General features: G+C 39.6%; 1 protein-coding gene across 2 annotated transcripts in view; it reads right to left on the bottom strand.

Annotated features, from left to right (window-relative positions):
- TBC1D30 (TBC1 domain family member 30) overlaps positions 1-16,032 on the bottom strand; it is a 105,816-nt gene that overhangs the window by 34,467 nt on the left and 55,317 nt on the right. For both annotated transcript variants that reach the window (XM_023225100.2, XM_023225101.2), the window contains exons 5-9: positions 14,220-14,345; positions 12,411-12,596; positions 8,094-8,262; positions 5,897-6,065; positions 1,631-1,736 (exon numbers count right to left, since the gene is read on the bottom strand). In XM_023225100.2, the coding sequence (XP_023080868.1) occupies positions 1,631-1,736; positions 5,897-6,065; positions 8,094-8,262; positions 12,411-12,596; positions 14,220-14,345 (756 nt within the window). The remainder of the gene's footprint in view (positions 1-1,630; positions 1,737-5,896; positions 6,066-8,093; positions 8,263-12,410; positions 12,597-14,219; positions 14,346-16,032) is intronic.

Genomic DNA, 16,032 nt, shown 5'->3' with positions numbered 1-16,032 from the left:
TCATTATGTTAAGTGAAATAAGCCAGGCACGGAAAGACAAACTTTGAATGTTCTCACTTATTTGTGGGAGCTGAAAATTAAAACAATTGAACTGATGGAGATAGACGGTAGCAGGATGGTTTCCAGAGGCTGGGAAGAGTAGTTGATAGGGAAGTAGAGATAGTGGGTACAAAAAGTAGTTAGAAACAATGAATAAGATCTGGTATTTGATAGCTCAACAGGATGACTAGAGTCAATAGTAATTTAATTGCACATTTAGAAATAACTTTAAAAGTATAATTGGATTGTTTCTAACACAAAGGATAAACACTTGGGGAGATGAATACCCCATTTACCATGATATGATTATTATGCATTGCATGCCTATATCAAAGTGTCTCATGTACCCCATAAATATATGCACCTACTATGTGCCCACAAAAATTAAAAAAAGAATCTAATGGAAGAGTGAGTGTTAATAAATCAGCTATTTTTTCTATACTTGCTGTCAATTTCAAAGACTTGATGAATATGATATTGAGGTACAGTAACATGCCATAAAAAAATAACCAAAACTGGCCGGGCGCGGTGGCTCAAGCCTGTAATCCCAGCACTTTGGGAGGCCGAGACGGGCGGATCACGAGGTCAGGAGATCGAGACTATCCTGGCTAATACGGTGAAACCCCGTCTCTACTAAAAAATACAAAAAACTAGCCGGGCGAGGTGGTGGGCGCCTGTAGTCCCAGCTACTTGGGAGGCTGAGGCAGGAGAATGGCGTAAACCCGGGGAGCAGAGCTTGCAGTGAGCTGAGATCCGGCCACTGCACTCCAGCCTGGGCGGCAGAGCGAGACTCCGTCTCAAAAAAAAAAAAAAAAAAAAAAAAACCAAACCCTTCAAGACTCTCACTTTAAAATTTATGATTAATATATAATTACCTGAGTTGAAAATGTGGGCAAAACAAATGAATCAAAATGCTGATGAGAATAATCTTTTTCATCCTCAATAATTTCTTCCCCACAGTAACCCCCCCACAAGTCTAAGTAGGCTGGGCACAGTGGTTCATGCCTGTAATCCCAGCACTTAGGAAGGCCGCGATGGGAGGATCACTTGAGTCTAGGAGTTCCCGACTAGCCTAGGCAACATAGCAAGACTCCATCTATACAAAAATAAAAATAAAAAATTAGCTGTATGGCTGCATAAGCCCATAGTCCCAGTTACTCAAGAGACTGAGATGGGAGGATCGCTTAAGCCCAGGAGACAGAGGCTACAGTGAGCAACAATTGTGCCACTGCACTCCAGCCGGGGTGCCAGAATGAGCCAGTCTCAAAAAAGGAAAGAAAGGCTAAGAATAAAATTCAGAATAAGCACTTGGTGATTTTGTTTTTCCAGTGTATTTTTCCAGTTTATATTGCTGCTAATGATTTCTAAGCAACACAGTCTGAAGGAAAGATACAACGAATATCCATCATTCATTTCTTACTTCCTTTTATGACATAGATTCTTATTAAATTATAAACAGACTCTTGGTCAATTTAAGAAACTAAGTCTGATAGCTAACCAAGCACATTTCTCAAGACCGCTGCTCTGGCACTGGGTGTTCCCACCGTGCCTGGGGTTCCCTGAGCCAAGCTGCTCCATGTTGCCCACTCACCTGCATGAGTTCATGGCTTTGCAGAAGATCATTCTCTAGCATCTCCTGGGTAAGGCGCCCCATGGTGCTGTAGAATTCATCTGCTGTTTCACAACATTCTATCTGCCTAGATAAAGAAAGGACAGAAAATAGAACTTGTTTAGGGCATCCATGCTGTGTAACAGTGCATGCTGCAGTATAAGATATGTTGGGCTGGGCATGATGGCTCATGCCTATAATCCCAGCACTTTGGGAGGCTGAGGCAGGAGGATTGCTTGAGGCCAGGAGCCTCAATGCAGCAAGACCCCATCTCTCCAAATAATTTTAAAAATCAGCTGGGTATCGTGGTACACACCTGTGGTCCCAGCTACTCAGAGGGCTAAAGCAGGAGGATCACCTAAGCCTGGGAGGCCAAGGCTGCAGTGAGCCATGATAGCACCACTGCAACCCAGCCTGGATGACAGAGTGAGACCCTGCCTCAAAAAAAGGGGGGGGGGGGAGCAGTGGCCTTTTGCCATCAAATAACTGAAGTTATCAATCAATGAATATCAAAATCCTGATATTCCTAAAGCCCACTGTGGGTGAAACATTTAAAAATACTAAAAGCAACTTTAAGGTACTCGTTTTGGATAACTCCTGTCATTCCTACTTGGCTCCCCCAGCCTCACAATCCCAGCTGTGGCATCTTTATTGTTTCCATGGGACACAATCTACACATCAGAATTCTCACCACTGGTTAGAAATCACAATCATGAAATTGGGTACTAAAGAACAATTATCTCCTTTGAGAGAGTCTATTGGTCTTAATCTGCAAACAGTGATATCATTAATATAATAGATTTAAAACCAAACCACAGTAGGAATAAAAGATGAAAATTACAAGAACTGCATCTGCATATTTCATCAGTCCATGGGGAGTTTTCACAGGCAGAATTTTCTGAGTTCTTCTCAGCGTGCTGCTGCTAGTTGGAGATTACACCTTTTCTTGCATTCAGTTCTACATGTAAATAAAGAATCTGACACTCACTTGGCTACCTGTGAGCCAGGTTGGACTTCAATCTTTCTTCTAAAAAGGGGAAAACAGAAGAGCCCAAAGCAAAGAGTACCAGGTATTTCCAATTTATTTATTTATTGTGACGAAGTCTCCCTCTGTCGCCCAGGCTGGAGCACAGTAGTGTGATCTTAGCCTACTGCAACCTCCACCTGTTGGGTTCAATCAATCTTCCTGCCTCAGCCTCCCGAGTAGTTGAGACTACAGGCATCCACCACAACGCCCTGCTGATTTTTTGTATTTTTAGTAGAGATGGGTCTTCACCATGTTGGCCAGGCTGGTCTCAAACTCCTGGCCTCAAGTGATCCACCTGCCTCGGCCTCTCAAAGTGCTGGGATTACAGGCATGAGCCACAGCACCCAGCCTAGGTATTTCCATTTGATATGATAACATTCTTTTTATTGTAGGATAACTCTAGTTTCCCACCAACCAGAAGACCTACACTTTGATATATACTAATGCTGAGGGATTTCTGTAAAGCCATCCAAAATAATATGATTACAGAAAAACCATAGTTCTGGAGTGTTGTTCTAATCCCATTGCCATAATCATGTAAATAAATGAATGGAATAAACTGCTGAAGTATTACTATAAAAGTGTAGAGCAGCCTGTGGGCATGAATGAAAGGTGCTTAAGTTTACCCTGGGAGGTAAGGAAGAGAAATAATGCTGAGATGAAATTGTTTTTCAGGCTGACAAGGAAGAATAAGCATTCCAAAGACACAGATGCAGGAGACAGCAGGCCTTATCTGGGGAACTGCAAGTAGCTCCACATGACCAGTGAGACCAGCATGGAGGAAGTGGTTGCAGGACCAGAGGAAGCCAGTGAGAGCTGAGGGAAGAGAGCTACTGAGAGCAGAGAGCAAAGGCCTCACCTGGCAGCTGAGCCTCTACAGAGCCTGAGTCATGAAAAGGCTTTAAGTAGGGAGTGAGGAAACAGCTGTGCCCTTGGCAAGGTCTGCCTGGAGGTGGCACGGCAAATGTGGGTTACCATGGGGAAACCAAGGAGGACATACCACAGTGGGCCAGGCATGCGTGATGAGGGAGGAAACTAAAACAGCAGGGGCAGAGGAGAAAGGACACATAAAGAGATGCTAGTGATAGTGTGCTAATGGTCTACAATTTACGTATTCCAAAGTACCCTTGGTGAAGTGAAAGGTAGAAATTCCAAGTTGCAGAAGCCAGGTGAAAGGAAAGGTCCTAGATAACCATATATAGGGCACATGTTACTCAGGTGTACATAAACTGGAGATTACCTATATGCTTGTATGGTTTTTCCAACAGGAAGTTTGTGGGGAAGATTATAGACATTAGAATCAGAAAGATCCAAATTTAAGTCCCAGTTCTGCTATTCACTGGCTGTGTGACTATGAACTAGCTAATTACCCTTCCTAGGGAAATTTTCTTACGGAAAAGACAGGGAGAACAACCCTACCTACTTCACAGGTTATTGGGAGAACTGAATGAGATTATGTGTTTAAACTGCCTAACACAATGGCAGGCACTGCAGACATTTATGATGTATGTCAATTGCCTTTCCTTTCCCTTAACAAGCCGCATGCTCAAAACATACAGAATTATAATAAGCTAAAACTGACAGAGTTAAAATTCTATCATTCTGATTCATATATCCCCTAAACTTCAAAAAGACTAGCCATTTATTATCAGTAGATTCACATTATTAAAAGCACAGACTCTAGAGCCAGGAATGCCTGGGTTCAAATTCAGGCCATTCCACTTAGCAATTGGGTGACTTTAGACAATTAACTGAACTTCTCTGTGCCTCAATTCTCACATCTATAAAATGGAGATGACAGTGCGTACTTTACAGGATGATGAAGAATACATGAGTTTATACATCCAGAGTAATTAGAACAGTTCCTGTTCATTGCAAGCACTCAATGAATATTGGCTTTTGTTGCAGTTATTATTATTTCAACAGTGTGACATCCCTGGGATGATCATAGGAATAAATTCTGATCCTATAGATTAATGGATAGAGAGGAGTAAAACCAGGATCACCTCTTTTCTTCCTGCTCCCTCATGAAGAACCAACACAAAGGCAATTATAACTGGCTCATCATACAGTAAAGCGCTTTACTATTTTAATGTTATAAACCAGCCATGCAGCAACTAGACTATCACACCCAAACTATCAAAGCTCAAAGGGTTTACAATGTATAGAGTAAGTTGGAAATACATGGCTGCAGCAAGAGGTAGTTACTGGGAGGTAATGAGAGATAAGTAAATAGCACACCAAATCCCATACAGATGAATTTATTTACCCAGCTGAAAAGCAATGTACAACAAAACCAAGGCAAAGGAGATAGCTAGGTGATGTTTAAAAATACACACAAGAATAATTTTTTAAGTCCCTGAATTGATAGTTGGTGGATCTTTCTTCACAAAATTGTTAAAAATGCCAGAAGTCTCCCAGGAAACAACTTACCATAAATACAAAGGCTAGTTAAAAGGTTTTTGAAACAAAACAGTGTCAGTGATTTACTGGTTTTGTGACATGTTGTCTATGGGAACCCACTCGTCATTTACAGCTCCAGAATAGAAACGGTAAAAACTTCACCACTTAATGCTTCTTCTATTACCCAGAAGGTACGAAATTTATGTAGTAGTCATAATATATCAAAGATGAATGAAAAACACCCTATCTTTTTCAGCCCTGCTACCAGTAAAAAATATAAGCAAAATCTATTTGGTAATATGTTTTGGCAGTGACAGATTCCAACAGAGTATTAATTCTTAATGAAAGGAAGGAAGTTCTATGTGTTCTACCAGGCTAGATACCTTGTTATCTCATTTAATTTTATCACAGCGCTGAAAGGCAGAACAAAATAAAGATTCATCAATAATCTAAATTGTGATATTAACTAACAAATTCACCTACTCCTAACCAGATCTTTCAGTTTCTCTGCCACCTAAATTCCTTTCCCTCTTCCCAACTAGTGTCCAAAGAGATGCTGACAAGGAGTGAACCAGCCAGGACACAAGCACTTGAGGAGGAGTGGGAGAATCTGCAGGCCTAAAGGAGTCTGCCCCCTTCTCCAAAATAGACTGCATGTACCAGCAATGAGCCTGCTGAGATTTCAGGAGGCTAAAGCAATTTTAAAAGTTCACAACTTTCTGTTTTCACTTAAATATCGATGCTTTACATATTAGATCACAAAAACTGCTTAAGACCTTCAACATCACAGAACAGAGCAGAATGTGAAACTCACTTACTCTCCTAATTTTGCCCAGATAGCCAGCGACACCCTTAGGATGATTTCTGAACCTTCAAAGAAGACTGAATCCCAGATCTTTAAAACAGTCTGATTAGGGAGGCACGTGGCAAAGAGAGTCAGAAACCACTGCATCGTGAAGACATTTGTAAGTGGGGGCTCATATCCACCTGAAACAAAACAAACATAGTCAACTACTTCAGAACGGATGATTGGCCACATATGCAGATACCCTTTTCTAGTCTTCCATGTCCACTCAAATTTGTTGTATTTCCTAACTGATTTCTTCATATTTCTAAACTCTTGTTCTTTCTTCCTACTTTTCCTGCCATGTTTCTGGAAAAACACAGGTATGCTTTATAAATATTAACTTCACAAAATATTTACAATACTTCAGAAATCTTACCCTAAAACTTACTTTGGCTCTACCTATTGTAGTGAGCTGAAAATTAAGGAGAAAGTTTTCCTCACCAAAAATAGAAGAAAAAGAAAGGATTTCAGTCTCTCAAAAGCAAAAGCCATCAGATTTTTGAAATCATATAATGCCCACTTATATTCAAATGCTGCTTTGATAAGAATAAAATTGCTCACTATAAATTATATATCAACTTCTTAAGTTATACATAGTTCTCAGACCACAGTGGAGTTAAACTAGAAATCATTAACAGAAATATAGTTGGCAAATCCCAAAATAGAGAATAAACATTACATTTAAAAATATTTCCAACTAAAGATCTGGGGTCCAGCCAATTTTGAAATTTCTGAATTTATTAAAAACATAGTACTCTCTCTGACTTTATGTGATCAGTATGTATTTTTATGAAACATAAAAATTCAAATATTTAGAGTGATCCTCCCTCCAAATTATAGCCAATATGTACAATTACCTAAGTGTAAACAAAAAGATGTCTGTTTTCCTATATTCATTTTCTTCCTCCTTACCTATGAACAATGGGAGTATCTTTGTTCAGGGACTAGAATCTGAGGTTGTTCCTCACAGCCAAGTGCAAGTCACTTGGGTAAAAACATGTAGCTCACTAAAGTGTGTCTGACTAGGGGACAGGGAAGATTGGCCTATCCGGAAGCATTATAAAATCCACACAGTTATACTGCAGAGCCAAGTTAAATGAGATTATTCAAATGGCTTAGAAGGGAATGGCTAGAGACACTCAGGTGTCTCTGGGTCTGTGGCCTGCTAGGAACCAGGTCACACAGCAAGAGGTGAGCAGCAAGCAAAACTTCATCTGTATTTACAGCCACTCCCCATTGCTCACTACCTGAGCTCTGCCTCCTGTCAGATCAGCAGCACCATTAGATTCTCATAGGAACACAAGGCCTGTTGTGAACTGTGCATGTGAGGGATCTAGGTTTCACGCTCCTTATGAGAATCTAATGCCTGATGATCCATCACTGTCTCCCATTACCCCCAGTTGGGACCATCTAGTTGCAAGAAAACAAGCTCAGGGCTCCCACTGATCCCACATTACAGTGAGTTGTGTAATTATTTCATTGTGTACTACAATGTAATAATAATATATATAAAGTACACAATAAATGTAATGTGCTTGAATTATCCTGAAACCATCCCCCAAGCCCTGGTCTGTGGAAAAACTGTCTTCCCTGAAACCGGTCCCTGGTACCAAAAAGGTTGGGGACCACTGGTTTGGAGGAAACACAACAAACTCCTGACTATTCTGTACGCACAGCCAGGGAAGTACAAGCTGTGAGTATAATGACAGCTATGAGCTCAGATACTTCTAAAAACTGGATAATGCCCACTAGATAGCAGTGGCTCTTAGCTACTCTTTCATAATCTCAATGGTTCACGTAAAACCAGTTTGTACTAAATTGTACCTGTAGCTCAGTTTTAAAGACTCCTGCAAGTTTGGTGCCAGCTTAGAGCAGTTTAACTAGATAGTAAGATGTGTACGTGGTACTCCATCCAGAGTACATCATTTCAGTTGTTGATCTGGTACTAGTATTAGGCTCTTGACTGACTTCCTAACTATAACCAGTTAGAGGTTCAACATGTGGCCTTTTGTTATTTTCAGTTTTGTTTCATTCTCTAAAAATCTGTTTCATTACACCAAGCTCTTATAGTACCTGGAAATATATATTTCCATTCAATGTTTAGACTCATTTGTACAGTGGAATCAGAGAAGACAAATATTTTCAGTTACAATAGCATTGAATCCTACCTCCACTTTCTTTGTTTGCAGTTCTCTGAAGAGTATCCAGGTGCTGAGATAATTCCGGCAGCTTCATTCTTAAAAGGTCTCTGAAGACAGCCATATCCACAGACAATGCCCGGAGATTATTGACAAAATAGCTTTCGGGAAGTACCTTATCAATAAGATAAATCATAATCTAAAGAAAAAAAAGATAAAGCTTAAGACTGCTTTGTAAAAACTGGGATCCCAACATGTCCTAAAGAGAAAATAAGTATTCAGATAGATAAAACGCTGTTAGCCAAAGCACACTATCCTTAAATGCATCAGTACCAAATGTTCCAGATTTACAAGGCTCTCCTACAGCCTGGCTAGGGAGCATGTGACATAATCATCTAAGCAACTCAGACCTCAAGTCTGCTGCTGTCTGAAATTTCTAGATGGGCTGCTAGACCTGAGTTCGGCCCATAAGTAGCTGTGATTATGCAACCCTTAGCGTCATTCTGAGAAATGACAAAGCCCAAGCTTGTGCAGCAGCCAGCAGAGCCTCAGTATTGGCTCCTTGATGTCAGCACAGTTTTACAACCTCAATATGAAAACTAAGAGCAGGCCTATCATAAAACACCCCCACTGAAGCAGCTCTCAAGACTTACTCACCATCAACCTGGGCTATTAGAGCAACTCATGTTGGTTTTTTGTCCACTTCCTGGGAAAATGCAACTATGCTTTGTTTTAACAAATAGTACTTTTCAAAATCTGTATTTCTTTCATAAGGTTGTTATAGAGGTTCTTCAAATTGCTATTTTCATTTTCATTTTTCTACGTGTATTACCTTTCCTAAAATGTCAAGAACCTCTAGAATGACCCAGCCAAACACACATGAGGTCTGTAAGTCAATCCCTGGTTCTTTCCCACCAAACTCTTACCAACAAAAATACCGGGAACCATGTATTTCCATTCAATGTTTAGGCTCATTTGTATAGTGGAATTGAAGAAGTCAGATATTTTCAGAGTTATAATAGCATTGAACCACTACCTCCACTTTCTTTGTTTGCAGTTCTCTGAAGAGTATCCAGGTGCTAATTCAGCCAGCTTCATTCTTAAAAGGTCTGGCATGCTGTATCTGACCCACTCCCTAAAAGACCAGCTCCTTCCCCAAAACACCAGGAAAACAAAATTAAGAACAAAATCATAACTGGTTCTATATACATAACGGGCTCTATGTTGGTAGAAAAGTAGCTATCTCACATTTTGACATTCAGGATACTGTAAAACTCCATTTCCAGCCCCCCACCCCCGCCCAAAAAAAATCTCCCTGCCCTGCCAAGGGCCCATTTTTCCCTCCTCCTCAGCTTATAATTTCTACTTTTCAGGCTCATAGTTTTGAACGAGTCAGTAGGACAGGGGCATGCTCTCGAGGAGGACCTTCTCCTTTGTTATAAGGTGGCCAGACCCACTGGGCCTTAGCCTTCTTATGTTAGGATAAAATTTACCAGGTAAATGTAACATCATCTTGGAAATAGGAGCGGAGCTCAGCAACAAGAAAAGGAGTAAATTCTGTCTTTGCGGGGAGAGGAGGTTCTGGGAGGCAGCAGCTGATGAGGAGAGCAAGTTTCAGCACGGCAGAGTACACTTGCAGAACCTAGCACTCTATGGATCAGAATTAGAGGAATTTACAGGATCATGAATGCAGACGTAAAGGTCATACACTGACAACTGTTGTATTTTTCATCTAAGGAGAAGATATGTAGTGCCAAGAAAGATATTTGGTTTTTATTGAGAAATTATGATTCCTCAAAATTACGTGAAAACAAGCAAAACAAAAAATTCTTCAATTATCATACTAATTCCTGTGACAGTGAAATTCTCTATCTGAAGGCATCTCAACGTCTGAAGTGAAGACATAGAGCCAGCTCACTCAAAGCACCCACCACTGTATTTCCAAGGTCAAATCTTAGATCCAAAAAAAAAAAGCCAGGCACAGTGGCTCACGTCTGTAACCCCAGCACTTTGGGAGGCTGAGGCAGGAGGATCACCTGAGGTCAGGAGTTTGAGACCAGCCTGGCCAACATGGTGAAACCCCATCTCTACTAAAAACACAAAAATTCACTCGGTGTGGTGGCGTGTACCTGTAATCCCAGCTACTCGGGAGGCTGAGGCAGGAGAATTGCTTGAACCTGGAAGGCGGAGGTTGCAGTGAGCCAAGATCATGCCACTGCACTCCAGCCTGGGTGACAGAGCAAGACTCTGTCTTCAAAAAAAAAAAAAGATTTGGCTAAATAATGGGAGAGCTCTGAATTTTTAACAAAAATAAAAGATTTGCTAAGTAAAAACTTAAGTGCTAATAGCAGGAAAAATGGTTCACCTATTTCTAATAAACTATGTATTTCCCTAGTAATTATGACTTGTAGAGTCTATGCTGGAAAAACAGACATACAATATTTTCCTCGACATCAGAAGTGTTTCTTCATGAAGCCAGCCTTCCTCTGCATATTAAATGTCTAAACACAAGATCTACACACCCTTAAAGGATGATGACATCATCTCATTGCATGGAGCTCTTTTTCGTGGGGGCTGAAATATTCAGTTTCTCATCTTTAATCCATATTTATAAGTGAGTTTTTAATTTCTAGTTCCTCAAGTATTACTGAGCCCTTTTATAATTTGATTGGGATGTACACTTCCTTCCCTGGACATCTCCATCCCACCCCCTAACTTGATTCACTTATTCCAGTTGCTCTAAAGAAAATTCCCATTTTATAGTTATACCAATTACATCTGGAAAAAAACTGATGAAAGCTGACAGACTGAGCAAACATAATTCCTTCTTAATAAAAAACATCTTAAAGTCATGTATTTGTCACTGCCTTCCTCCCTCTCCTACCCCCGCCTTTGTGATGAACAAGTAACTTCAAAGCTGCTTCCTTAAATACATCAGTGGAAAAAGTGAGAGGTTGAACACAGATTTAGATCATGTCAAGCTGGATTTATAACTAGTCCACCATGATATGTATAAAACCAAGAGGAACATTTGTTAATTTTTCCACATCACATTAATCAGTGATTGACAGCATCAATAAGGTATTCACCATAGTCAAACACAAGTTGTTGGGAGTAGGGTTGCGGCGGGGGCGGTTCTTGAACTAAGTATCTATCTCATACATCACAAAGCATTGCAATCAAGAGCAGTTTAAAGGTTCAAATATGAATTAGTAACCCCACTTTGCCTTAAGCAAATAGGCATTAGCCTCCACATTTAAAATGTTTCGTTTCTCATAAGCACTCTATTTCTGGTGACTCACTGACTCACATGCAAACCAATGAGCTTAAATCACTAGTGCCCCATCTAACACATTTTTAAAATTTAACTAACAAAGGTCCTAGGCATCAAAGATTAAAAGATATTAATGTAAGTCAATTCCATAATGCTTCTCCATGCAAACACCTTCCACAGACACTCACTCTCAGTCCAACTCCTCCATATCTTGCTCTAAATATGAAAGAGTAAAGCAGCCCAATAATGCAATCCAATCAGAATGAAGCATAACTGGTGTGGGAGGCAGTTCTAACACAACACAGTCACACCCTTATATGAGCCCTTCCCCTTGACTATGAGCTGAACCTGGTGACTGGCTTCTAAAGAACAGAACATGGAAATATAGTGGGATGACACTTCTGATATTTGGCTACAAATCTGGAACTTAAACTCTTTTGCCTTGCTCACTATCTTTTACTCTCTTGCTCACTTTGGGGGTGCCAGCCACTGGGTTGGGAGATGGAGAGGCCCACATGGCAAGGAACTATAAAAGGCCTCCAGTCAACAGCCAGCAAGGAACTGGGGCCTCAGTCCAACAGCCTGTGAGGAATTAAATCTTGCCAACAACTACATAAACGAACTTGAAAGCCAATGCCCACCCCCAAATGAGACTTTAGATGAGATCACAACACCAACCAACAGTTTAACCGCCACAGCGATGTGTCCTTGAGGCAGTTAGGCTATGCCTAGATTTCTGACGCAAAGAAACTGTAAGATAATACATCTTTGCTGTTTTAAGCAGCTAATTTGTTGAATAGCAATGAATAACCAATACAATTAATATATAACTTGCTTTAAAATATGTTGTCTTATAAATGTTACTAAACACATAATCATTTGCCTCACAGTTGGCAGCTACATAAGTCTGTCACTTGACATTACTCTAACCTGGAGGAAATGCTATCATAGGTCATTACAAAGGAGTGACAAACACCTTGGAAAAGGATGAGACATCAAGGAAGAGAGATTATAGTTCCAATTTCTCACTCTCAGAAGAATGTCCATTGCCTTTGTTAGAGCCTGCTACTCACTTTCAGGGCGTCCCCTTCATTGCCTTCCATCACTTCCAGAATTAGTGCAGCCAGGATGTTAAAGCCTTGGCAATACCCAACAGTTTTGTTCCATCGGGCATAGGCCAGTAGCACCCGCTTCAACACAACCCTGTCCTGCTCAGCCTCCTGGCCGCAGTAAGAACTACAGCCTGTGCGGTGAAGGTCCTAAAATGGAAGGGAAACAATATTTTCAAAAACAACTCCTAATATTATTTCCAAAAAAAACCTTATTTTTTGACTCAATAAACAGAATCAAATTATCATCATAATTTTATTTTTCAAAAATGTGTATGTTTTTATACATATGAGCCAAAATGCATTTTTAGCTTTCTTTTTCATAATATTGTGTAATATGTTGTTTAAGAGAGATTTGCAAAGGGAATTTCAGTCAGGCAAGTTTTCAACTTAAAATGTTTCCAGAATTACCACAAAAAGTAGCTCAGAATTAACAATAATTACATTATAATTTCATATAAATTGATAATTTGTTTTAATAATATTTCTCAGATAAAACAATAGCCACCACAATACATGTATGATTGAGGGTAACATTCTTCCTTTCTATAAATAAAGTATAATATTTAGCTATCAAAACTCTAAATAACATAAAGGAGTGAAATCAAAATAGCAAAAAATGTGATTATAGAGAGAAAAATCATTCTATTCAAATTATTTTATGAATTTACATAAGAAAGACAGAAATATTTGCTATGCTTTAATGAAGGCAATATCTATAATTTAATTACTAAGCAGGGACTATAATTTTCAAGAGTTGAAGTCATTAACTGACATAAGATTCACTTCAATGAGATAACAAAAGATCCTCTTAATAAGATGATTGTTACAAAAAGTGCATTGCCTTAATTCACCAGTTAGACAAAAAGGAAACATTTCAAATATGAGATACTTCATCTCTGTGAAACATATTCTAAAATTCCAAATATATAGCTTAAATGTGAATAATGCAAAGGCTTTTTAGTACACAATATAAAATTGCATAACTTTTTTAGCATTTGTCTGAAACAGACCAAGTTAGAACAGAAAGTAGCTGATTTTAGTTAGTACTTCCTCCTTTAAAAAAATCTCCAAATATGCCAAAACATTAGCCATCTTGAGGTGGCCAAAATTTGGATGAAACAACTTTCCTTTTAAAACCCCAGCTTAGTATCACACTGTAATGTACTCATATAAAATCAAAAACCATGTTCTAGAGCCTTATGTAAGAGGATAATACTGGGATCAAACAGAATCAGTATCCTTGGCTTTTAGCACCAGGCTCTGTTCAACTGTAATAATCCAGGTAAGCAAGCCACAGCCTACACAGCTGGCTTGAACCCACAAGTATTTGGTTGGAAGTAGACCCCACCTCTGAACCTGTCTTTAGAAATGGGCAGTTAAGAAACTATGAAAGACCCTAATAAGAACCAAATGATTCTCATATGAAATATACTTAACTAACTTTTTCAATCAGTGACTTTTATATAAAAATCCAGTCAGCATTATTGACCCATGATAAAGGGTCCTTCCTATAGTGTGAGGAAAATTAATAAGTTGAATATGAATGAAAGTTCATTCGCAAACATTTTCTTCTTACTGGTAACATTTAAATTTATGCAGACAATACATTGTCAAGGTTCCCCATGAAAAAGCCAATGAAATGAGAAGGCAGAAAATATACAGACATTCAAACCAGAAGGTAGAGATCATTCGATCCTCTGTCCAAAAAGCAACTGGTTCTTAGAGTCTTTCTTCTGTATTAGGATGACAGGCCAAGTTCAGGGGCATTACCTTGACTATCTGAATTCCCATGGAGTCATCATCAGGATTACTCCTTTCATTGAAAGTGAAGCGCATGGTTTTGTCCCAGTCAATGGCTATACTGTGCAAATAATGATCTGCCAAGGTCAACCAAACCTAAAATATTACAAAGACAAAGGAGAATGCCAAAGTAGAATATATAATTTCACCTTTATTAGAAAGTAGTTATTGCATTCAACAAGAAAATGGGAAGTGTCCCTAGACCAGATTTTGCTCATAAGTAGAAATCTACAAGAGCTTCATGGAAATTTTTGCTTTACTGATTTGTACCATTTAGAGCCTTTCATTTACTCTTTCAATAAATATTTGTTGAGTTCCTACTATGTGTCAAGCAGCAATCCAGGCATTACGGATACTGTTAGGAAGACAAACCAAGAAGATTTTCAAATTTTATTTCTGTTCATTGAATAACCTGTATAATCTCATAAGCTTGTTTTACTTGACTCTCAATTGCTCTCCATACTTGAGCAAGAGCCATCTGGTCACTCATGGTGAATGGGGCTTTTTTTCACCATGGAGTGGCTTCTGCCTTTAAACCATCCCTCTCACACACATACACAAAACTGACAGATGGGCTCCCATAATGAATAAGTTTTTAAAAAGAGCCACTGGATATTTTTACTCCTTTGATTATTTTATCCAGAAAATCTGTTTCTGAAAGTTGTATTTCATAATGTCATTTTTATGAATATTTTGAGGAACCCTCCATTTTCAAATTCTAGAAATATAAAGATTAGGCTTATAAATCAATATCCTAAGCATGTATTTCAAGTTTTGGTATCTAAACATGATTTAGCAGGAATAAACATTGATTCATATATCTGGCCAGACTTCTCTCCTAACCTCAGAAGCATATATCCAAATGCTCACTTGATACCTTCAAATTAGATATCTAATAGGCATCTCAACCTTAACAGATCCAAAACCAATCACTTACTCCAGCATCCACCCTACAGACATACACACACCTGCTCCTCCCATCTGAGTAAACAGTAATTCTACCTCCCAATCACTCAGGCCAAAATCTTGAAGTCATCTTTGACATCCCTTTTATATCTTATATTCAATCCAACAGGAATTCATGTGAGCTCAGTCTTCGAAATATATCTAGGATCTCCATTTCCACTACCACAACCCTGATGTATCTGTTGCCTGAGCTACTGCAAGTCTCCCACTGGTCCCCCTATTTCAGCCCTTGTCTCTCATATTCTCAAGTCAGTACCCAGAGTAGCCCATTCATAATAAAAGTCAGATCATGTCACTCCCCTGCTCAAAACTTCCCAGTGCTTCCTAGCTCACACGGAGCAAAAGCCCAAGACCTGTGGTAGCCTCCCAGATTCTCCATGATCTGCCACCCCCTCAACCCACCACATTCTCTATGACCCCCTCTCCTATTTCTTCCCCCTTTGTTCACTGTGCCCCAGCCCCGCCCCACCCCACCCCGCCCCATCCCATCTTTGCTTGAATACAACCCAGATGCGAGATGCTCCCATCTGAGGGCTGAGGGTGCTTGCGTTGGCTGTTCCCTCTGCCTGGAGTATCTCCTCCCAGGTAGTTGCATGGCTGGCTTCTCACCTCCTTCAGGGGCCTATTTGAATGTCACCTTGCTATTTAAAATTCCACCTCCTTACCCCTTTTCTCCTCAACGCTCTTTATTTCTCTCTACATTTTTATCCATGGCACTTATTACCATCTGACATACTTTATATTTTATTCAGTGTAAGCTCCATAAGGACAAAAAACTTTGGTCTGTTTTTTTCCACTGCTCTATCCCTAGTACCTA

Source organism: Piliocolobus tephrosceles, chromosome 10, assembly GCF_002776525.5.
Source record: "Piliocolobus tephrosceles isolate RC106 chromosome 10, ASM277652v3, whole genome shotgun sequence".
NCBI classification, from domain to species: domain Eukaryota; kingdom Metazoa; phylum Chordata; class Mammalia; order Primates; family Cercopithecidae; genus Piliocolobus; species Piliocolobus tephrosceles.
Note: the sequence above shows the minus strand (reverse complement) of the source record. Positions and strands in the feature narration are given on the sequence as shown.